General features: G+C 41.0%; 1 protein-coding gene across 2 annotated transcripts in view; it reads left to right on the forward strand.

Moving 5' to 3' along the window:
* ARHGAP28 (Rho GTPase activating protein 28) overlaps positions 1-23,901 on the forward strand; it is a 139,713-nt gene that overhangs the window by 56,412 nt on the left and 59,400 nt on the right. For both annotated transcript variants that reach the window (XM_027525571.1, XM_027525572.1), the window contains exon 2: positions 22,612-22,814. In XM_027525571.1, coding sequence (XP_027381372.1) covers positions 22,612-22,814 — 203 coding nt within the window. The remainder of the gene's footprint in view (positions 1-22,611; positions 22,815-23,901) is intronic.

A 23,901-nucleotide genomic window follows, 5' to 3' on the forward strand; every position in this document is an offset into this window, starting at 1 on the left:
GCTCATTCCAGTCATTTTTCCTGCATAATTTATACAGTTAAGATAATTTTAGAGCTTGATGTTTCATTTAACACTGTGAGAAGCCGTCTTATTATAATAAAGACATCCATTAGCATAACTTTAATGGCTGAAAAATCACTTTTGGATGGTTGCACAATAAAAATACCAAACCATTCCCTAAACTGGTTACTTCCAAATTTTCTTAAACAACCTTCTATTTAGCAACTTTGTGCATAAAGTTGTATAAATTAACCATTTTTATAGGCTATATAACTTAAGTAAAATTAATGAGTTAAGCAACACTTAACATAAAGTCTTTAATGCTGCTTCCTGTATTTTAGAAAAAGTACAAAAACGTGTGCTTTAAATTTTAGACATATAGCCATTTGGCAAATAAGTGTTAGTCAAACCTGTGAAAGTAAGCAAGGGCCATAAATCACTTAAAAGGGGGGTGTGCAGATGACTCGGGAGCATTGCAGCTTGGAGTTGGGTATAAAGGAATCAGTAAAATAGAGTAAGAAAGGGGCTCAGGAGGGTCAGGAAATAGCTTGTCCAAGAAGCCAGGAATGAGAGATTTTCCAGAGAAAAAACAATGGCTACAACCCTGGCTTTCAACTTTATCAGACAAATTTGTTCCATTTATCATCCCATGATGAAATTTACCTATAACATGCTCTGCTTGTGCAAGCAGTGCCAAGCATTAGTCACTCAGATGTGTCTGTTTGTGAGTCCATGGACTCTTGTAGCCCACCAGCCTCCTCAGTCCATGGACTTCTCCAGGCAAGAATACTGGAGTGGGTCGCCATTCCCTTCTACAGGGGAATCTTCCTGACCCAAGGATTGAACCCTGGTCTCTTGTGTTGCAGGCAGATTCTTTACCATCTGACCCACCAGGGAACTTGTGCACATAATGTTAAATATCAACATAATGCTCCAACTGTGAGATAAAAAAATAAAGTATATTTTATATAACAAGTATTTCAACGCATAAACGTTGGGACACAACTCAAGCAGATGGGACTGTGAAGGAGTTGGATGGCTGCTCTTATGGGCAGAGTCAGCATGGATGGGGACCCTGCACATGGAAATCAGGCTGCCTGGGCTTCCTGCTGCCTTGCTGCATAGGACTTGAATTTTCAGAACAGTGAATATTTGAACAAAACAAAGTACAGTTTTCCCTCCACTTACATTATGGTTGTGTTCCTGGAAAATTCTGTATATGCAAAATGCTTTGTATTAAGTCTGAAACTGAATCAGGCTCTGAATCACTGAATCAAGTTGCAGTGATTACAAACGGGTGTCTCACCTGTGATCACTGTCTAGCAGGGCATTTGAAAGTTACATGTGACGCAGGACAGTTCTTTCTTGGTGCAGGACTGTCCACTAGATCGTAAGACTCCTAGCATTCCTGGCCTTGCTGATTAAATACCAGAAGGCCCCTAGTTGTTTTGACAATAAAAAGCTCTCCCACAGCATTCCAAGGCACTCCCTGCGGAGTGACAGAGTCCAAGCGAGAAGCATGGGTTCCCGGTGTCACACGCCCCTCCTTCATCTTTAGAATTCTTTAGTTTTAAGAGTTCGGGCTAAGCAAGAGATGGAGGGAAATTAACGTGATGTGTGACCTCCATAGAATTCTTGGTTCTTCCCTCCTTAAATGATTATAGAGTTTTCCCCTACCCGTTCTACATAAATTTCCCCAATTCCTTCTTTCTTCACTGAAGTGTAAGTTCTTGGGTTAATTCATTAGACATACAGGTACTGCAGTTCCTCTTTGCAAAGATTGATTGAGCAGTATCCAGCCCACATACAAACTAAATCTGTTCCTTAAAGCTGCTTCCAGACCAATGCTTATAATCACTTGGTTCAGATTTGTATTTTAAACATTAAGCAGAACATAATGAGGATCCCGAAAGAAATACCTCAGTTATTCTGGATGATCTGCATGGCCTTTATAGTGATCATTTGGGTGCCAAAGCTTTCCTTGTTTCTTCCCAGGAGACTATTCTCCTTTGCTCTGTGACCCTGGGCAAGTCACTTAACATTGGCAGGTTCCATTTCTTCATGATTAGAACACATATGTTCTAATGTTCTAATGTGAACTCTAAATACTGTGATAAATGTGATAAATGTGAAACTCTAAAATACTGTAAAGTGTAAGGTCCGTAGTTGGCATGGGACTATGGCGGACTATAGAAGACTTTGGCATTTGGGAATAATAAGGTTTTCTTATGCTCAAAGTAAGGGCACTTGAAGAAACTTACTCCTCTAGTATTTCTTTGAAGTGTTATTTTAACTATTCAGACCACAGGTCCTCTTACATTTAACTCTATTTCATGTTTAGTTTTTCCTCTTCTATCTTTTCATGCCTAAGGGGAATGGGTAAGTTTAGGACGGATAGGAACATTGTGGAAGAAAACAATTAGACATAGGGCCCTGGTGGTTATGTTCTGAGTGGCAGGAGAATAAAGAATGGCAGTCAATCTTCAGGGAACCGTTTTAGTGTCTTTTCGTCCTCTCCTTTTTCACTCATCTCAACTGCATGGGAAGCCGCGCTGTGAATTGTAAAACACTGCAAGTGTTTCTGGGCAGTGATACGGAAAAGACAGCAAGTTATCCTCTGTTGGCTTTCATCGGTAGAGGTTGTAAGTTGGCTTCCAGTTTGTTTAGGGAGATCCATGAAGGTTAAGAGTAATCCAGAATGGCTCAGAAAATATAATTCACAATCTAAGTGATGAACTTTAGGGCACATGTGTCTGTTTGAGTTATGGTTTTCTCAGGATATATGCCCAGTAGTGGGACTGCTGGGTCATATGGTGTAGTTAGGTGTTTCATTGTTTTAAGGAACCTCCATACTGTTCTCTCTAGTGGCTGTATCAATTTGCATTCCCACCAACAGTGTAGGAGGATTCCCTTTTCTCCACAACCCTCTTTAGCATTTATTGTTTGTAGATTTTTGGTTGATGGTTATTCTGACTGTTTGGTGATGATACCTCACCATAGTTTTGATATGGAATCTGGAAAAATGTTACCAATGAACCTATTTGTAGAGCAGTAGTAGAGAGACAGACAGCAGGGATGCAGCGGGGACAGGAGAAGGTGGGGTGAATTGCGAGAGTAGCAGTGGCATATAGACACGACCATGCGTAAAGCAGAAGCTAGTGGGAAGCTGCTGCATAGCACAGGGAGCTCCACAGAATGGTCTGTGATGACCTAGAGGGATGGGATGGATGCCCGGCATGGGAGGCAGACTCAAGAGGGAGGGGGTATACGTATATGTATAGCTGATTCATATTGTTGTACAACAGAAACCAACACAACATTGTAAAGCAATTATCCTCCAATTAAAAAAAGCACATTTGACACCTGAACTCACCCATCAGCTATGAGTTTATCCTGGATTCAAGTTTCGATTAAATCATTCCTGCAGTGGGTATGAAGGGGAGAGTGGGGTTATCCATTGTAGATTTCAATGTTGAATTATATGAATTCTTTATTCATTTAGTTAAGAAAAATAAAAATATTGAGTAGCAAACACTGTTAAGCTGTTTTTCCACTTCAACAATGTTTCTCTTTAAGAGAATGTGCAATGGTGTGTAGTCCTAAGCTTAAGATGTTGCAGAACAGATGCACAGAAGATGAACTGTGTTCAGATAACTGCTGGGTTGGGTCTATATTTTCTATAGTTTATCTCACTGCACATCATCACTACTTCTCTCCCAACCGCTTGGACCCTCCCCACAAAGTGAGTATCATAATAGACCAGCAAGTTTTGTTAGAATCCATCTTTTTTGCTTTGTAATGTGGTAAGTAAATTGCAGGGGTTTTTGCTTGTTATTTTTGCCTGTCCTCAAACACGAGAAAAAAATGTCACTCTTAAAAACTGACTCATCGGCCTTCGGCTGTAATAGGAAAATGAGGCAGCAGTCCTGTGAATTGCGGAAAGGTCTTGGAACTAACCAGCCCTGCCGGGAAGAGCTTGATCCTCTGCTTTTGTTTTAGAGTCATTGTCTTCCTTAACTTGTGATATTGAAAATTCACGGTTTTCAGTTTTCTTGTACATTCTTTAGGTTCACTTTAAGGGCTAAAGTCTTTCTTTACAGACCTTGCTTTTTGCTCATTCAACAGAAGAATTCAAGCCTCTGAATTCTAATGTCACATGACTGAATTTTTCAATTATGGCTTTTCCTGGATATATCAAGGAAGATTAAACAGGTTTAAACAGGCTTTCTGGAGAAATCAACTGAAGCATTGATATTTTATTTTCCCAGATTGCCATTGGAGTATTTTCCTGCACATTTGGGTTATTAAAAACTAATTTTCTAAATCCAAGACTGGAACTTAGAGCACTTTTCTTTCTAGATGAGTGGACCTTTATACAAAGATTCCAACTCAGAGTATGAAAAAAGCACAGGCGAATTTCAGCGGGGCCTCCCGTTCTTCCTGGGGTCCAGCGAGGAGAGTCAGGTATTAGAGCGTCTCAGTGTGTCAGAAGGACACAGCCAATGCCCCTGGGGAGAAGTCGGGGGGTGGGGATGCGTCCACAGCTCTGGTTCCCCAGGAAGCGGTCTGCTCTCTTAAGCTGGGGGAGGAAGGGGTATCTCTCCACTGTCTAAGGTGGCACACAGCTGCAGCCTGCACCCAGCACGTGTTCTTTTGCTGTTGGCCAGGGGTCAGCAGCACATTTCCTGTAAGAAGTCAGATGTAAATGCTTTCAGCTTTGTGGTCAATAGCAGCACCTCTGTGCCAGGTATTCACTGTCACTGCCGCACGGATGCAACTGCGGGCTGTACTTGACAATGGGAGAGGCTGGGTGTCAGTAGAGCAGTCCCTTGTCCACATGTGGTTTAATGAACCTCCTTCTTACTCGGTGACCTGGGTGTAGCCTGAGCCTTCAGGCGAGAGGGAACATCTGGGGGGCTCCCATCTACATGAAGGGTGACCCAACACTTAGAGACTGGGCCTCCCAAAGCACTTGTGGTTTACAGGCCACAGCTTGGGGCTTTCCAGGGAGAGTCTTAAACCATAGCCAAGTAAGTTACACCCTTACATTTCACGTGTGACATTGGAAGACTTGATTCACACTATAGCTCGTGGCACAAGGCGGACTATCACAGGTAAGGCCTGCGGACTTGTCCTGTGTTTGGGGACAGTCAGGTAAACGGGTGGATAGAGGTGCTTAACAAAATGTATGGAACATGCAAGGGTGAGATTCCCAGTATTTATTGAGTCTGAAGCACATATACCAAGAGCAGCGTGCCCTGGTGGTAGCCAGCCAAGATCTACTGGCTGGAACTCACTGGAAAGAAGTTCTCATTAAATGGAAGTGGTCTGAACATGTGCACGTGCACACACACACACACGCACGTATCTATGTACATATAGAGATGCACACGTACGCATGCATTTGTTCAGAGACTGTTGGGACTGTGTGGGATTGCCTTTCTCCATTACAGCTCTTCACCTTCCTGTTCTATTTCTGATGGAGAAAAATGGAATTCTGCTAAGCCTGAACCCCACCTCAAGCTCAAGATTGCTGGGAGAAATATCAATGACCTCAGATATGCAGATGATACCATCCTTATGGCAGAAAGTGAAGAAGAACTAAAGAGCCTCTTGATGAAAGTGAAAGAGGAGAGTGAAAGAGTTGGCTTAAAACTCAACATTCAGAAAACGAAGATCATGGCATCTGGTCCCATCACTTCATGGCAAATAGATGGGGAAACAGTGACAGACTTTATTTTTTGGGGGGCTCCAAAATCAATGCAGATGGTGACTGCAGCCATGAAATTAAAAGACGCTTGCTTCTTCGAAGAAAAATTATGACCAACCTAGACAGCATATTAAAAAGCAGAGACGTTACTTTGCCAACAAAGGTCCGTCTAGTCAAGGCTTTGGTTTTTCCAGTGGTCATGTATGGATGTGAGAGTTGGACTATAAAGAAAGCTAAGCGCTGAAGAATTGATGCTTTTGAACTGTGGTGTTGGAGAAGACTCTTGAGAGTCCCTTGGACTGCAAACAGATCTAATCAGTCAATCATAAAGGAAATCAGTCCTGAATATTCATTGGAAGGACTGATGCTGAAGCCGAAACTCCAATACTTTGGCCACTGATGCGAAGAGCTTACTCATTGGAAAAGACCTTGATGCTGGGAAAGATTGAAGGCAGGAGGAGAAGGGGACAACAGAGGATGAGATGGTTGGATAGCATCACTGACTCGATGGACATGAGTTTGAATAAACTCTGGGAGTCAGTGATGGACAGGGAGGCCTGGCGTGCTACAGTCCATGGGGTCGCAAAGAGTCGGGCACGACTGAGCGACTGAACTGAACTGAACCCGGCCTTCCTGACTCATTGGCAGTTTTTCTTAGTCTCCTTGGCCCCTCTCTTAAAGATCAGTCTCTTCTTTACTTTTTTCTTTTTTTTTTAATTGAAGTATAGTTGATTACAATGTGTTAGTTTTTTGTTATAGCAAAATGATTCAATTATACATACATATATTCATTTTCATATTCTCTTTCATTATGGTTTATCACAGGATATTGAATATAGTTCCCTGTGCTACACAGTAGGACCTTATTATTTATCTATTTTATATATAGTAGTGTATATCTGCTAAATGTAGTCTTCCCGTGTATCCCTCCCCTCCTTTCCACTTTGGTAACCGTTGGTTTCTATGTCTGTGAGTCCGTTTCTGTGTCATATTTTAGATTCCACTTATAAGTGATGTCATATGATATTTGTCATTCTCTGACTTTACTTAGTATGATAATCTCTAGGTCCATCCATGGTGGTGCAAATGGCATTATTTTTTTCTTTTTTATGGGTGAATCTCTCCTTTTCTAAAAGCTTCCTGTTCTTTCCTTCAAAGATGCTCACATTATCCTCATTTTAAATCAATAGCCACTTATTTGAGTACAACATTTCCTCATAACAACATATTAGTCATTTTCTTTAGAAAAGTTAGGTGGTCACACAGGCTAAGAAATTCAGTAGCAGTCAGTTCACTGCACTTTTAAAATAATTTGTCTCTTTTTCCCCTCTGAATTCTATTTATTTCAACTTTGTTGTCACTTTCCAAAACACCTCATCACAATATCCTGTAGGTCTTAACAAGTGAGATGGGCAAGTTACCTTTTTAATGAAGTCCTATCAGACTTTTAGTGATTTAAAGAAGCAAAGCCCTAGCAAAGTTAGTCTAAAATTGCCAGTTTGTGCTTCTCCTTTTCAAGTATGCACACACACACACACACTTCTGTGATTTCATGCTTCATTCAGAGTTACAAGTTTAACAAACAACAAATGGAAAACGAAAACTGAGCATTAGCCAGGGTGTCTGTTTGGTGCGGAGCTCTGGAAACTGATGATGGTAATAAAATAAGGTTTATTGAGGCAGACTTCAGAGTTCACCAGAGTGGGGTAGCATCTATATGTCTGTGTCTGGTTAATATTCACTGGAAGTGAACAGACTCTGGGGGTCAGTTGGTCCCTGCCTGCTTGTTACTGTTCTGGCGTCAAGTAAGCCTGGCATTCTGAGGTCACCTATTTCCACTTTAAAAATCCATTCTGCTTTGTGGAAGACAGCCTTTAATTTTCCTTTGGCATCACTGTGGCCCACCAGAAGCAACACTTTAGACGTGGGAAAACCCATATCACTCTGACGCTTTTGGAGTTTGTTCTCTGTTGCTTTGAGACTGGGAGAGAAAAGATGGCCGTCGACACAGATGCCTGCCTTCCGGAGGTTCTCGTGGCCCAGGCGTCTGCCTTTCTTCAGGATGTCAGCTGAGGCCAGAACCCTCCTGGCACCGGTCTCTGGGACGATACATGCCATGCAGGGACCCTGGATTTCCATGAAGTTCATGTGGTCTTTCCTCCCCTCCCTCTCCCAAGCCTTCTGTTTCCTCTTTGCTTCCATAATAGCATAGCTTTGTTATCTCTCAGGAGCTGGCACTGCCTGGAACCGATTTCTACAACTTGGAGGTCTGCGAGAGAAAGGAAATTAGAAAACAGTGATTCACTTCAGATAATGGCTTTTAAAAAACTTTTTTTTTTTTTTTAATGCAACCTTGAGTTCAAAGGAAAAGCTTTAAATTTGGAAGGAAGAAGAAGACAGGTACTTATTTTCCTTAATGAAATTCAAAATTGTCTAGAACACATAAATTATAAAATGATACTTATGAAATAATTTTCTGCAATGTGTTCAATAAAACATTTGCTTACAAAAAGATTTCCATGCATGCCCACCATTCTTCCGCCTTGATGCATTTACTGTTTTCGTCAGGGAAGCAGGCATCATGCCAGGACCTGTGATAGGTGAAAGACTGAGGAATGTCAAGATAAATCTGATATAATGTTTGATTTCAAGTTTAAAATCTAATAGTTGAAGTGAGTCCTATCTTCAAGTCAGTGTAACACAAGAAAGTAAGTGGCATATGTTGGCAGATAATTTTCATCTGGTAAGATCAGGGACAATATCAGACACTATCAGAGATAGTATTATGTCAGTCAGTCTGTAAAACATCTCATTTTCCCTTTGCAGCAACATAGATGAACCTAGAGAGTGTCATACTGGGTGAAGTAAGTCCGACAGAGAAGGAGAAATACCATATGACATCCCTTGTATGTGAAAAAAGAAATGATACAAATGAACTTGCAAAGCAGAGACTCACAGACTTAGAGAATGAACTTATGGTTGCCGGGGGAAAGGATAGTTAGGGAGTTTGGGATGGGTCATGTACACACTACTATATTTAAAATGGATCACCAACAAGGACCTGTTGTATAGCATATGGAACTCTGCCTATTGTGATGTGGCAACCTGGATGGGAGAGGATATTTGGGGGAGAAAATAAAATCTCATTTTTCTCTTAATGTTGTGTAAAATTTCCTTTTTTGGTAAAGTGTTCAAATCTTTACTCTAGTTTAAAAATTCAGTTGTTTTTTATTATTAATGAATTTTGAAAATCTTTAAATATTCTTGATACAAGTACCTTATCAGACATGTGATTTGCAAATATTTTCTTGTCGTATATATCTTTTTATTCTCTTTTTTTAGTGGTATAGTTGAAGAGCACATTTTAACTCCAGTTTTATTTTATGAATCATGCTTTTTGTGACCTCTTTGAAATCTTCACCTAACCCAAGTCACAAAGGTTTTCTCTTATGTTTTCTTCTAGAAGCATAATAGTTTCTAAAACTTTTGGGTTTCCCATTTAGCTCTATGACCCATTTTAAGTTAATTTTTTGTATATAGCGTAAAAGTTGTTTCTGGTTTTGTTTTTATTTATATTTTGTTTTGATTATGGTTCTTGTTTGTTCCAGCACTATTTGTTGAAAAAATTATTCTCTCCCTGTTGAATCCCTCTGCACCTGTGCTGAAAATGGGTTGACATTATGTTTGTGGGTTTATTTTTGGACTCTGTTCTGTTTCATTGATCTGTGTGCCTATTTGATGATAATGCTATGTTTCACTGGAGTTCTACAGATCTTGAATTTAGGTAACAAGTGTTCTGATTTCCCTTTTCCCATAGTTCTTTTGGCTATTTTAGGTTTTCTGTATTCCCATGTGAACTTTAGAAAGCCTGTCAATTTCTACAGAGAAATCTGACTTTAATTTTGATTGAGATTGCACTAAGTCTATAGATCAATTTGAGGAGAATTGACATCTTAAAGTATTGAAGCTTCAAATCCATGTCCAAGTCCTATTAACTATAACTAATACTCACAACCATACCATAATTAATTCATTTTTCCTCAATGAAATAATGTAAGTCCACATTTAGAAACACTTAAGAAAGCTAATATTTTTGTTGAATTTATTATTTTAAAAGTTTGAGTGGACACTGGCATTTTCCTCGAAGAATTGTATACTGGAAACAAATGGGAAAGTTTGAGTCATTTAATAGACTTCAGAGATTAAATAGACTTCAGACAGTAAATAGAGTTGTGTCAGTTGTTTATTGAATAAGAAAGTCTAGGGATCAAGTGAGGCGGAGGTTCAGCCTTCCTCCGTTAGGCAAACCACTTTCCCCTGAGAAGATAGCCTTTTTTATGTCCATACATAGATGCTTTATGGGACAGCAGGTACCCTGGTAGACTTCAATTTTATAGCTCTTCTGAAATACAAATAACCTATTAAGCAAAAGCTGGGTAATTTTTGCTTTATTGTAAGAGTTTTGCAGGGCTTCCCTGGTGGCTCAGACAGTAAAGAATCCACCTGCAATGCAGGAGAACTGGGTTCCATCCCTGAGTCAGAAAGATCCTCTGGAGAAGGGAATGACTACCCACTCCAGTATTCTTGCCTGGAGAATCTCATGGACGGAGGAACCTAGTGGGCTACAAGTATAGTCCATGGAGTTGTGAAGAGTTGGACACAACTGAGAGACTACACACACACACATACACACACACACACACAAGAGCTTTTGCATGGAAATTGGATGCAGAAATGAAAACTGTCTTGCCCATTCAACAAAGAAAATAAAAGCCAAAATATTAAGTGGCAGCTTCTTTTTAAAAGAAATGAAAGTAGATACAGTGAAATGTAAGACCTAATTCCTTTGTGTCATTTGTAATTTTTTTTAAGGGGATGAAAGCTTGGTGGATTTGCTCATAACAGAGTCTGTTCAGGAGATTATTGACTATCATAATTAATCCCAGTCAGTGGTAAAGAAAGAAGGTAATGTTCTTAGAAAGTGAGTGAATAGTAAGTAAGCCTTCGAGGAGGGAAAGCTTCCTGGCTGGTGTACTCCTCTTGGAAAGGAAAAGCTTCACCTGGTTAAGATGACGGATATTGAAATCCCTGTCCAACCCCAGTGGCCTGAAGTATTGATCGCGGACGTGTAGTTGCCTTGTCTGCTGTCAGGGATTACATACTGAACGGCTGAGGGCCTTCATCGCCAGCTTCAGAGGTATTGGCTACGAGAGCCCCACCACATGAAGCTCACCACAGGCCAGCCAGTATGGAAGTGAGACCATAACAGCTCTTGTCTTTCCAAAGCTCATGTTTAACATGGGCATTCAGGTTACAGGCCTGTGCCTGTCATCCTGTGAGAGGGCTCTGAGGACCCTTGTCCTGACAGTTGTTTTTACAGCGTTTAGAGAGTGTGAAGTGCTCTGACTGCTGGCTCTTGGATCTGCTCAAGGAATTTATCTGATGATGAACAGTGTCTTGAGTAAATTGGACAGGATGAGGTAGAGAGCTAATCCAAAATGCCTTCAGCTGGATGACTGGTGGTGATGATTGCTAATGGTGATCATAATAAAAGTGTGACGGTAGAATTTATTGTAGCTCAACCTGGCTAGGGTACTCGGAAATTGTCTCTACATGCCGTGAGGAAATCTGAGTTAAATGGCAGTCTTAGCTTCTACTTCCTTGGATAGTTTTAAAATAGAATAAATTATTGACTCACTTCAATAAAGTCTAATGTATTCTAATATACCAACCAATAGATAATTTAAAATATGACTTATGTTTAATACTGCTAATATATCCCTTTTCTATTGGCTATATAGCAGATGTATTTAATGTGTGTTAACTGTCGATATTTTATATACATCTTAGTGTATTTGGTCTGCTATACTTGTCAATATTAATAGTGAACTTTTAGAGAAACTTCCTTTGTTTTTTTTTTTTTAATCTTTATTTTGTGGGACACTTTTGCATATAGGTCTATTTGTTCTTTAATGAAAACTTTGACTAGGGACATAATTTCCAACATTTTTATGATAAAAATATAACCCACCTATTTTATCATGTGCTGTTTCTGGAATACATTAAGGGGACACAGAGGATAATCTCCAGTGTGAAAGTGTGCAGCTTTATTTTGTTTTAATTTGTTTGGTGAGTGAGTAAAGAATAAAGTATAAATGAATTAGTAGACTGATGGTCATGGGGGAAGGAGCATGGAATGAGGCATCAGGAGGCCAGGTGTGTAGTTCTTGTTGTTCGGTTGCGAAGTCGTGTCTGGCTCTTTGCAACCCCATGAAGCACACCATGCTTCCCTGTCCTTGTAGTTCTCAGTAATTAGCTGTGTGATTTTGGAGAAGTTACTTGAGCTCACTGAGCTTCATTTTTCTTATCTATAAAATGTGGTGTTTTATTGGCATTTCTCAGATTCCTCTCAGCTCTCAAATCCTTGGATCCTCTGTTTCATTGGAAACCCTACTAATGCCTCTCCAGTTCAAAGCTATTTGTAGGGAAGTTAGGAAACAGTCGTCTTAAAGTTAGACAGTGAAAACAAGTGGAACACCAAACAGTAATTGTTCAAATGGACCTTGTGGCATGAAAGCCATCATGATGTGAGTCTGAGTGTAGAAAAGTATACTGTGAAAGGAGAGAAATCTAAGAATGTTAGTAATTGTTTATCCAGAGGCCAGTCACTCCCATCAGAATGTAATACATTGGATTTATGTTCTGCTTTTCATTCTATACCAAACAGGTTAAAGCTGAGCTGGTTCCAAGGCCCCACGAGAAAGGCCAGTTCTACTTCAGGGAAAGCCTTGTCAGGAAGAACCATAGAGCTCTTTAAGGCCCATCCATGTGGAGAATGACTGGGTGGGACACCAACCAAAGAGACTGCCTGATAATCCCAGAGATCCTGTGTGTGCCTCTGTCCTGGTATTATTGAACTTTTGGAGCTGGAGAGAGGCAACAGACAAAAGAAATTGAAAAACAGCACAAGGAGGCTGTAGAATAACATTTTCTCCTTTCATCGCTGAGTGTCAATGGCTGGGTAATAATGACAGTAAACAGAGACCAGAGATGTGGGGGAAACAGAGGTCGCCAGTTGTGTTCCAGCAAATCATCACAGCACAGAGAGGCACACGGGGAGCTGGAAAACAAAGGCAGACCCTCAGAGGACACCAGAATGGGGGGCTCATCTGTTTAATCACTTTGAAAGTCAGACATAGCAATACAGCCACAGCAGTCTCCTCAAAAGTATGTAATAAAGTGTACACTGTAGTTCTGCAGTTTGGTACTAAAAGATATGGGGTTTCTATAGCTTTGTTGTTATTGTTCGGTTGCTAAGTCGTGTCCAACTCTTTGTGACCCCAGGGACTGCAGCATGCCAGGCTCCTCTGTCTTCTTCTGTCTCCAAAGTTTGCTCAAATTCATGTCCATTGAGTCTGTGATGCTACCCAACCATCTTATCCTCTGTTGCCCTCTTCTCCTCTTGTTCTTTAATGAAAACTTTGACTAGGGACATAATTTCCCCCACTCAGGGTCTTTTCCAGTGAGTTGGCTCTTCGTATCAGATGGCCGAAGTATTGGAGCTTCAGCCTCAGCCAGACCTTTGTCAGCAAAGTGATGTCTCTGTTTTTTAATACCCTGTCTAGATTTGTCATTGCTTTCCTGCCAAGAAGCAAGTGTTTTTTAATTTCAGGGCTGCAGTCACTGTCTGCAGTGATTTTGGAGCCCAAGAAAATAAAATCTGTCATTGCTTTTTCCCCATCTATTTGCCATGAAGTGATGGGACCAGATGCCATGATCTTAGTATTTTTTTCCTGTTGCATTTCAAGATAGCTTTTTCACTCTTCTCTTTCACCCTCATCAAGAGGGTTCCTCTTCACTTTCTGCCATTAGAGTGGTACCGTCTGCATGTATGTAGCTTACTCTTGATATAAAAATACAGCCTTTAAAATTTATTTACCCAGGTTACGTGAAGAATAGTAATCTGAGAAGCACAATGGAAACTTGTGATGACACATGTCGCTGAATGGATAAAGGATAGATTTCTATTAGAGAACGTGGGAGAGCTGCTTTCTGCTTGCATTCTGTTTTACAGAGTCTTTCCTGAACATCTCCTAATTTAATAAAAAAAAAAAGAGCCTCTGAGGGATGCTTAGGTATCACCAAACTAGTTATTCACTCATAATTGTGGCTTATCCTCATAGATAATATGATAGAAGTCACTTGTGTGATTGAGTGAGCTTCACCAAAATCAGTATATACCTCAACCTCAATATATACCTCAAACTCATAAACTGCATATTAGTTTTAAAACAGAAAATAGAACGTTCACCTGCGGTGGTTTCCTCTGCCTGCACAGCACACATTTCAGCCTGTCTCTTGTTTACATGATTATTGTTTGAGCAGATATGACAGTTCCCATCTGTGATTGTTATCCTTTGCTCAGAACAACCAGTGACTTTTCATAGAAATAGCTTTCCTTCTTTCTAAACCCATGGACCTTTTTGAAAATTTGATTCTTTTTGCTTTTTCTGAAGTTTGCCTTTACTTTGAAATTCCCAAGTACTTTAAAAAAGGATGTTATCTTTTTAGAGCGGTTTTAGTTTTACAGCAAAATTATGGGGAAGTACCAGAGATTTCCCATATACTTCTTGCCCCCCTCACATGCCCAGCCTCCCCCGTTAACAGCACCGCCACCAGAGTGGCTCATCTGTCACAATTGACAAACCAATATTGACCCATCACAATCACCCAAAGTCCATAGTTTACATTCTCTGGGTTTGGACGAGTGTATGGGCTTTCCTGGTGGGTCAGTGGTAGAGAATCCACCTGCCAATGCTGGAGACACGGGTTCAGTCCCTAGGTTGGGAAGATCCCCTGTAGAAGGAAATGGCAGCCCACTTCAGTATCCTTGCCTGGAGGATTCTGTGGACAGAGGAGCCTGGTGGGCTACAGCCCATGGGGTCGCAAAGAGTCGGACACGATTTATCTACTGAACAGCAATTACAACAACACGGTGTCATACGAAACGGTTTCCTTGCCCGCAGACCCTCTGTATTCCATGTGTTCATTCCTCCTTTCCCGCCCCCCATTCCCCACTGTGGCCCCATTTGAGTCCCTTGCTTCATAAACACTGGGGTGCAGCGTGTAATCGTTGGAAGTTATTTCCTCATTGTCACTTTTCCCATTTCTAGCCCAGTGCCTGTGCTCAAAAGTGATATATAGCTGCATAAGAATTTAATTGCTGCTCTGCACTTCAGTTGGTTAAAAAAGAATTCTAGCTTGCAAAACCATTTCAAATATTCCATGCTGAGTGACTGAGATTTGTTTGCTGTTTTAAGCCTCCCCTAATCTACAAACACATTTTTCTGTATCTCGTTCTGCCAACAGGGAGGTTCAGGCAGACCTGTTTACCTTCTGAGGGAAAGGCTTCATCAGCTTTCTCCTCACTCCTCTCAGAGAGCGGAGGAAGGTGGGAACAGAACAGAAAACGGGGCTGGCAGGCGGCGAAGGAGAGGCTGCCAGAATGATAGCGAGAGACCGAGTCGGGGGCCAGGGAAAGAGCGGGCATCTCCTCTGTGCTCTCGCTCCTGTTAATCTGAAACCATAGCTTCTTTTTATCACCATTGCCTTTCAAGTGCTTTCTCCAAGGCGTCCAAGTTGAGCTTGTTTATAAGCATGTTAGAATCCAAGGATATTGAGAAGCCAGAGCCTGAAAACAAGGTATTTATCCTCTGTCTTTATCATCCTGGGTGGCCTCCCCAGGAAGCTGAGAGGGCAGACAGCTGCATGACCCTGGCTGTGCCCAGCGTCTGTCCCAGAGAGTGAGAGGTTTCTCTTGCAGGAGCCCTGCTGCACAGGCCCCGGCGTGGTCAGCATCCAAGATGATTTCTCAAGATGGCCAGGCTGTGCCACCACCAGCATCACTCAGTGACTGTGATGAAGGGGAATTCAGTCCTCTTCTTTCGGAGAGAGAAGGGGAAATCTTTGCTTTTGATACATTCTTCCTAAAATATCTTGGATTATGTTTGAATTGAGAGCAACATAGATATATTCCCTGTATATCTAGGCAGGGATATCTACAGCAAGATTGAAGTTTAACTCTACCGTGTACTGGGGCTTTCCAGGTGTGGCTAGTGATAAAGAATCCACCTGCCAATGCAGGAGACACAAGAGACATGGGTTTGACCCCTGGGTTGGGCAGATCCCTTGGAGAAGGGAATGGCTACCCACTCCAGTATTCTTGCCTGGAGAATCCCATGGACAGAGGAAGCTGGTGGGCTATGTCTATAGGGTTGCAGAAAGTCGTACATGACTGATTGCACTGATCAAGACCAGACCAAGACATGAGGTCAGGCTTATAATTTGGCTACCCTTAAAGTGGAAAACAGACTGGGTCCAAATAGGAAAAGGAGTACGTCAAGGCTGTATATTGTCACCCTGCTTATTTAACTTAAATGCAGAGTACATCATGAGAAACGCTGGGCTGGATGAAGCACAAGCCAGAATCAAGATTTCCAGGAGAAATATCAATAACCTCAGATATGCAGATGACACCATCCTTATGGCAGAAAGTGAAGAGGAACTCAAAAGCCTCTTGATGAAAGAGGAGAGTGAAAAAGTTGGCTTAAAGCTCAACATTCAGAAAACGAAGATCATGGCATCCAGTCCCATCACTTCATGGCAAATAGATGGGGAAACAGTGGAAACAGTGTCAGACTTTATTTTTCTGGGCTCCAAAATCACTGCAGATGGTGATTGTAGCCATGGAATTAGAAGATGCTTACTCCTTGGAATGAAAGTTACGACCAACCTAGACAGCATATAAAAAAGCAGAGACATTACTTTGCCAACAAAGGTTTGTCTAGTCAAAGCTATGGTTTTTCCAGTAGTCATGTATGGATGTGAGAGTTGGACTATAAACAAAGCTGAGTGATGAAGAATTAATGGTTTTGAACTGTGGTGTTGGAGAAGACTCTTGAGAGTCCTTTGGACTGCAAGGAGATCCAATCAGTCCATCCTAAAGGAGATCAGTCCTGGGTGTTCATTGGAAGGACTGATGTTGATGCTGAAACTCCAATACTTTAGCCACCTGATGCGAAGAGCTGACTCATTGGAAAAGACCCTGACGCTGGGAAAGATTGAGGCAGGAGGAGAAGGGGATGACAGAGGGTGAGATGGCTGGATGGCATCACCGACTCAATGGACATGAGTTTGGGTAGGTTCCGGAAGTTAGTGATGGACAGGGAGGCCTGGCTTGCTGCAGTTCATGGGGTCGCCAAGAGTCGGGCACGACTGAGTGACTGAACTGAACTGAACTGAAAGTGGAAAATCATTGTATTAATCCCACTTTCCTTTAGGAGGCACATTACTGACTGACTAATCTTACTTGAATATTCCCCTGAGTGGGGTGGAGGTGGTGTCTCATCTCACCCCACCCCAAATTACTCATTAAAGTATTCCTTCTACTTATGTCAGTTAGGAATCATTTGGACTGCAAATAGTAATGACAACAACATAGAGTAGTTTTTTAAAATAGTTTATTTTTTCTCACATTGTTGGAAGTCCAGAGAATAGGCAACCTCTGGGGTTATTTCTGAGATTCAGTAATATCAAGGCTGATACGTGCAATTTCATAACCTTTCTCTCATGGTTGCAAGATGGCTGCTGAAGCAGTAGTCATCTTGTCTACATTCCAGTAAAGAAGGAAGAGAAAAGGATAGCAGTGAAATCAGGAAAACAAAAGATTACACTGAAACCATGGAAAGAGACTTTTCTTATGTGACTTGGCCAGAATTGTGTCAGGTGATCACTCTGACCTAAAGGAGTTGGAGAAACCAGGCTTGGGAATGGGGTTGGATCAGAGATGAGTTCTGATTAAGTGCAGTTTTATTTGTTTCATTGTATTCCTAGTAACATTTTAGTGCCTTTTATAGCCTGACCGTATACCTAGCCATAGGAATGCTAATAAGTTAGCTAAATATGTGCCATGCATTTACATATATTTACTCAGTTAATCCTCATAATAATGCAGAGCATGTATGTGATTCATATTCCATTTTACAGATTAGTAAATGGAGGCCCAGAGGCTCAGCAGCTTGCTCAAGGTTGAGAGCTTGCTCTAGGAAGTGGCAGAGTCCACATTCAAACCTGAACTCACTAGGCTTTAGAGTTTTTCTCTAAATTGTCTTGAGGAGGTAACATTTACATTAGGAGCTGAGTGACGAGAAGCATCTTGCCGTGGAAAGACACAGAATGTTCCTGGCAGAAAAAAACAGTAAGAGAAAATTCCCTAAGGGCAGGAAGACCTTGGCTGTTTTAGAAGAACTGAGAAGAGATGAGCAGGCCTGGTGCTAATGCCAGGGGAGAGCGATAGAAGGTGAGATGGATCAGACAGCTGGGGACAGAAATGCCGGCCTCAAAGTCAGAGGCAAGAATTTGCATTTTGTGGTATTCGTGGCGGGAAGTTACTGTGTCTTCACTTTACTCTCCATAACCTGTCCCTGTTGTATGATGAGACATGTAATACTTGCTTTGACTACTTCATGGAGTTCAGATAAGGGTCAAATGATGGAATGTGTGTGACAGTAAATTGTTCTGTGTGAAATTCTTTATAAAATTAGAAATAGTAAAGGCCACAGAGTAAGGATTTCTTAGCAAGAAGTATGTCTTATAAATGCTCTGTGGACTACACTAAAAACAGCTGAACTTGTGACTGGACAGAACAAGCGGTTCGTTAGCAAATGCAACATTTAAAAAATCCCTGATGTGTTTTACAGTGTTCTGTGGGAGTGCCGCTTCCAGTTAGAATGAACACTAGGTTATGGCTGATTATCTTTCTCACTGTTGCAAGGACAGAAGAGAGGATGCATGTAAAATCATATGTTTTAAGAGCTACAGTGGAGAGCTCTGGACACAAAGAAGTCTAAGGGAGCTCAGTTCCAGGAGGGAGGAGATCTTCATAGTGAGCAAAGCCCAGAAGTCATTTCCTTCCTTTGTGTGTGTCTCGCCCGGAGTCTCTGCGCTGCTGGGCAGACGATGACACCTGCCCAACAGAGGGGCTTTACGGGGAGAGGAGACAGCACGGAGGCCGGAATCTGTCAAGGCTTAAATTGCAGAGCTGGTTCTCCATGTCTGACAACTCTCTCCCTTGGGATTTTGCTCATAAAGGCTCTAAAGTAGACAGCAATTCCTGTAATCCTGTGGTGTTTATCCTAAAGCCCTCTTGAGAGAGGGACCTGTAATACACACAGGGCGAATCTCCTCATCAAAGCATTTGGAACCAGCGGTAACCTAAAACTGGTTAAAATTGCAACTCAGCTCAGACCCACTTCAGCTCCTTAATGGATTGGAGTGATCTGTACCTCATTTCAGCCACCAGACAGAAGGCTTGCTCTTCTTGGGGAACTTACTATTTATTCCTGTGTCCTTGAGTTCTTTAAAACATAATGTCTGCCATACGACAAAATAATTGTGAGATTTGTAAACGAACAGGAGGATATAACCCATAAGCAATTGACTGTTTTTTGATCAATATTAGCAGATGCACTGACAGCAGCGGTGTTGGCGCTAAGAGACGAAAACTTTTAAATGACAACAATAAATCTGTTAAAGAAGAGAGACAAAAGGGGGGAAGGGTGAATAACGTCAACAGAGAAATAGAACCTTTAGAAAGAACCAATTGGACATTCTTGATATGAAAAAACGCAGTATTGGAATTGAAGCATTCACAGGGTGGACATATAAGGACACAACACGTAGAAGAGAACGGAACTGAAGACAGGGTAGTAGAGATTCTCTAAACTGAAGCACAAAGGGTGAGGGCTGGGGAGAAGCGAAGCATATTGTGAAGGACACTTGGGACAACGTCAAATGGTTGTTGTTGGAGTTCCAGAAGAAGAGAGAGAAATTTGGACAGAAAACATATTTGAAGAAAAAATGGATAAGACTACCCCAAAACTGATGAAATACATCTACCCATAGATTCAAGAAGCTCAGCAAACCTCAAGCAAAATAGTGAAAGTTGCTCAGTCATGTCCAACTCTTTGCGACCCCGTGGACTATATATATAGTCCATGGAATTCTCCAGGCCAGAATACTGGAGTGGGTAGCCTTTCCCATTCCCCAGGGGATCCTCCCAAACCAGGGACTGAACCCAGGTCTCCCGCATTGCAGGTGGATTCTTTACCAACTGAGCCACAATACAGAATAAATAGAAATAAAATCACAATCTAGGCATTTCATAATTAAGCTTCTAAAAACAAAAGCTAAAGGAAAAAAAATGTATTAAAAGCAGTTAGAGAGGAAAAACATTATACGTAGAAGAATATCAACAAGGATTATAAATGATTTTTCATCAGAATCAAGAATACAGATAACAATGAAATGACAGCTTTAAAAGGATTATAAAGACAATAAAAACTGCCAGCCTAGAGTCCTGTGCCCAGTAAACATATGAATCCAAGATGAAAGTGAATGAAAGACACAATCAGAAGGAAACATGAGGGAATTTGTTGCCAGCATATCCACAGTACAAGAAATGCTGAAGAAATACCAGAGGAGGTTGGCAAAACCGATTAGAGTGATCTGTTATAGCCACATTGCCTTGTAGGGAGGATGAAGCACATCAGAAAGGATAAACGTAAAAGTCTACTTGTTTAACTTTTTAAAAATTGTTGACTTTTTTTGATTTATGTGAGCTTGATAAAGTTCAGCATTTTTTAAGTCAGTGTTTTTAAAAGATGACAAAAAGTTATTTTCACTTACCATTTTCATAAATGATTGACAAATACTATAAGGATTTTATAATAACTATTGTGGGATATAAACGTGAAGAAGTAACATATATGACAATAGTGGTATGATAAGGAATGAAAGGAGAATTACACTCACATGTTAGTTACGTTTAAGGTATTTCTTAAAAGATAATGGAGGAGAAATGGAATAATTTTTTTTTTATTAATGGCACTTTGACTTTATGGTAATTAACCATCCACTGAAAATCTAATTTTAAACCTCATGGTGTTTTCCCAACATAAGTTGCTATATAGTGCTGTGTAACGGTCTCATTCTGTTTTCCATATAATGTTTTCCTGGTATTGTTTTGGGAGTAAAAAATTACCAACAGCTGATGAAGCTGAAGCTCTGTTTATCCTAATATGGTGAGGTATGAAGCTGTAAGTCTCCTCAAAGTGTTGGATGAGCCGGAACGTTGCAGTTATGTAATACTTCAGGACTGGAAGGTCACGGTCCCTACTCTACCCTGGGGTGAAGGGGAAGTATTCGGATCCCTCACCAAACAAGCGAGAACCCTTCCAAATGTGCTTATCCCAAAAATGCTGTCTGACTTCTTTGCCAAAAAAAACAGTTGACCGTTGCAATTAAAGGATTTTTGGGGTGGGTTGTCTCAGATGAGACCAGTGTGTTACGCAGATGTTCATGACCTGCATTGCACATCTAATCGCCCTGCTCTCAGCAGTTTATGATGATCTCTTCTCTGAGATTCCACCAGTATTCCCTTTGCATGAGTAAGAAACTGTAGTAAATGAAAACAGTCCTTGTTAATCCTAAATACATATGTTCCTTATCTTCTAAGATTCACTTAATAGTTCCCAGATTTCTCACTTCTTCACATATTTGCAGTGCTGAGGTATATCTGCATGTTTGCTTAATTTCTAAGATAAATTATTCTGTTCCATGCAGCCATTGAGATGGTATGTCTGTGTTGGCATGGAAAAGATATCTATGACATGATTTTGAGTGGCACGAAAACAAAGCATCTCGTAGAACAATATGATGGGATACAGATGGGAAAGACCTTCAGTTTCTGCTTTATAAATTGTGTATTACTTACACTTTTATCCTTATAATACACCATCTTATAAATTTTAAAAACTTAGTCTGTGTCTTCTGTTAAGACTGTAAATTTTTTATGTCAGTCATACTCATTTTTAAAGAATAAACTTAAAAAAATCTCTTAGTTTTGGTAGCCCGTCAGGCTCCTCTGTCCATGGGATTTTCCAGGTAAGAATACTGGAGTGGGTTGCCATTTCCTTCTCCCCGCCAAAAATCTGTAAGTAGAGAAAGTTTCGGGCATCTATATATTTTTTCTGAACAATGTATAGAGGGAAGTAGGCTTTGTGAGCAGTGGTAATCGATTACGGTTTCAAGAAGTAGATGGCTTATAATTCTATGAATTTGCTAATGGTTTTCAGTATTGGTCTTGATGCAAAAGGGAAAGACTTAACAGCCTAAAAATAATATAGGAAGCAATAGCTGTCTTGATAACCTGTGTTGATTTCATATGCATTTCAATCACTAGAATGTGTCTGTCTTGTCAAGCTTATAAAGAACTCAGTGAAGAACTCTTATGACCTAGTTATCAAACAAAACTACCTTAAATTATTTTTATTACACAGCACAGAATAAAAAAAGTGGATATCTTACATTTTTCTGGAATGCTCTGAGTTTTGAAAATAAGTTGGCTAACTCAGTGTAAACCTAGAACTGCTTCTAGTCAGGTACAGTCTCAGGATCAGTGATCAAATTCTGGAAATTTCTCCTAAAGGTGATTGAGAAATCTAAGATTCCAAGCACAGCCGGCTTTTTTTTTTTTTTTTTCCCCACTCTTCTGACATTTATAGAAGCTAACTTTTACTATATGTGTTTTGATTAATATAAGCAACTTCTTTATGAGTGTGTAAAAGTCATAGAAAGTATTTTTGTGATAATTCCCACATGGCCACAAAGTCGTTGTGAATTAGAGAGGATGAAAGGATGGGACCACCTGACTAGAGGTTACTCCCTCAAACCTCTCTCCGTCACACTAACTCCTTCTCTCCATTAGTTTCAAACTTGTGTGTGGTTCATAACATGGAACACTGATTTCCGTTGACCGATATTTAATACTTTTCTTTCCTCAGAAAGTCCATCCCTCGCTGCCGAAGAATCAACAGGATGCTCTCCAATGAGTCCCTTCAGTCCCCGGCGTTCAGCCGCTCCAACTCTCAAGCCTCCGTAGACAGCGCCTCCATGGAGGATTTCTGGCGGGAAATAGAAAGCATCAAAGAGACCAGCCTCGGGGCTCAGGAGGAACAGACGCCTGCCGAGGCCAAGCCCCTGGACGGTGAGATGCTAGATTGGTCCCCACTGTGCAGCCTTTTACATGCTCTCTTGTTCTGTTGGCAGGTAGACGTCATTCCATGAGTAGCCTAACTAGTGACTCGATAGACTTTGGCATACCAGCTGCCCACTCCCGCTGGTTTGTATCTGCTGGTCTGGCTCAGGGTGGCTTCTCAGCAGGTGACACAACCTGAAGGGGGGCTGTCAACCATCCAGGTTGATCCCTAACATGTCACCATTTAGGGAGGCTGTACCTGGCTGTGGGTTGGAATCATGATCGTCTAGCAGATTGAGTATTCTAAATTTGAGGTTTTTACATCTGCATACTTGACTATTAATTACCAAAGAAAGATACAAAAAAAAAAATTGCCAGCATTATTCTGGAGAAAAGAAATATTTGACTTTGAAGCACTTACTAGTATTAATGTATTTAGAGAATGAATAATTTGCACTTCACAAGATAAATGCCATGTCAGATAGGTCAGTTATACTAGTTTCCAGTGAAATTAAACAAGAAGATTGAGGAACCAAAAAAGTATTTGCTGTTGTTTAGTCTCTTAGTCGTGTCCAACTCTTTGCCACCCATGGACTGCCAGGCTTCCCTGTCCTTCCCTATCGCCTGGAATTTGCTCAAACTCATGTCCATTGAATCCATGAGCCCACACAACCATCTTGTCCTCTGTTACCCTCTTCTCCTCCTGCCCTCAATCTTTATTGCCCTTAATTTTCTAAAAGAGCAAAATTACTCACCTGAGATTAAAAGCATGGGACAAAGAGGACCTACTTTATAGCACAGGGAACTCTGCTCAATGTTATGTGGCAGCCTGGATGGGAGGGGGGTTTGGGGAAGAATGAATACATGGCTGTGCATGACTGAGTCCCTTCGCTATCTACCTGAAACTGTTACAACATTGTTAATTGGCTATGCTGCTGCTATTGCTGCTAAGTCGCTTCAGTCGTGTCCGACTCTTGTGCGACCCCATAGACAGCAGCCCACCAGGCTCCACCGTCCCTGGGATTCTCCAGGCAAGAACACTGGAGTGGGTTGCCACTTCCTTCTCCGATGCAGGAAAGTTGAAAAGTGAAAGGGA

This window comes from Bos indicus x Bos taurus, chromosome 24 (assembly GCF_003369695.1).
Source record: "Bos indicus x Bos taurus breed Angus x Brahman F1 hybrid chromosome 24, Bos_hybrid_MaternalHap_v2.0, whole genome shotgun sequence".
NCBI classification, from domain to species: Eukaryota; Metazoa; Chordata; class Mammalia; order Artiodactyla; family Bovidae; genus Bos; species Bos indicus x Bos taurus.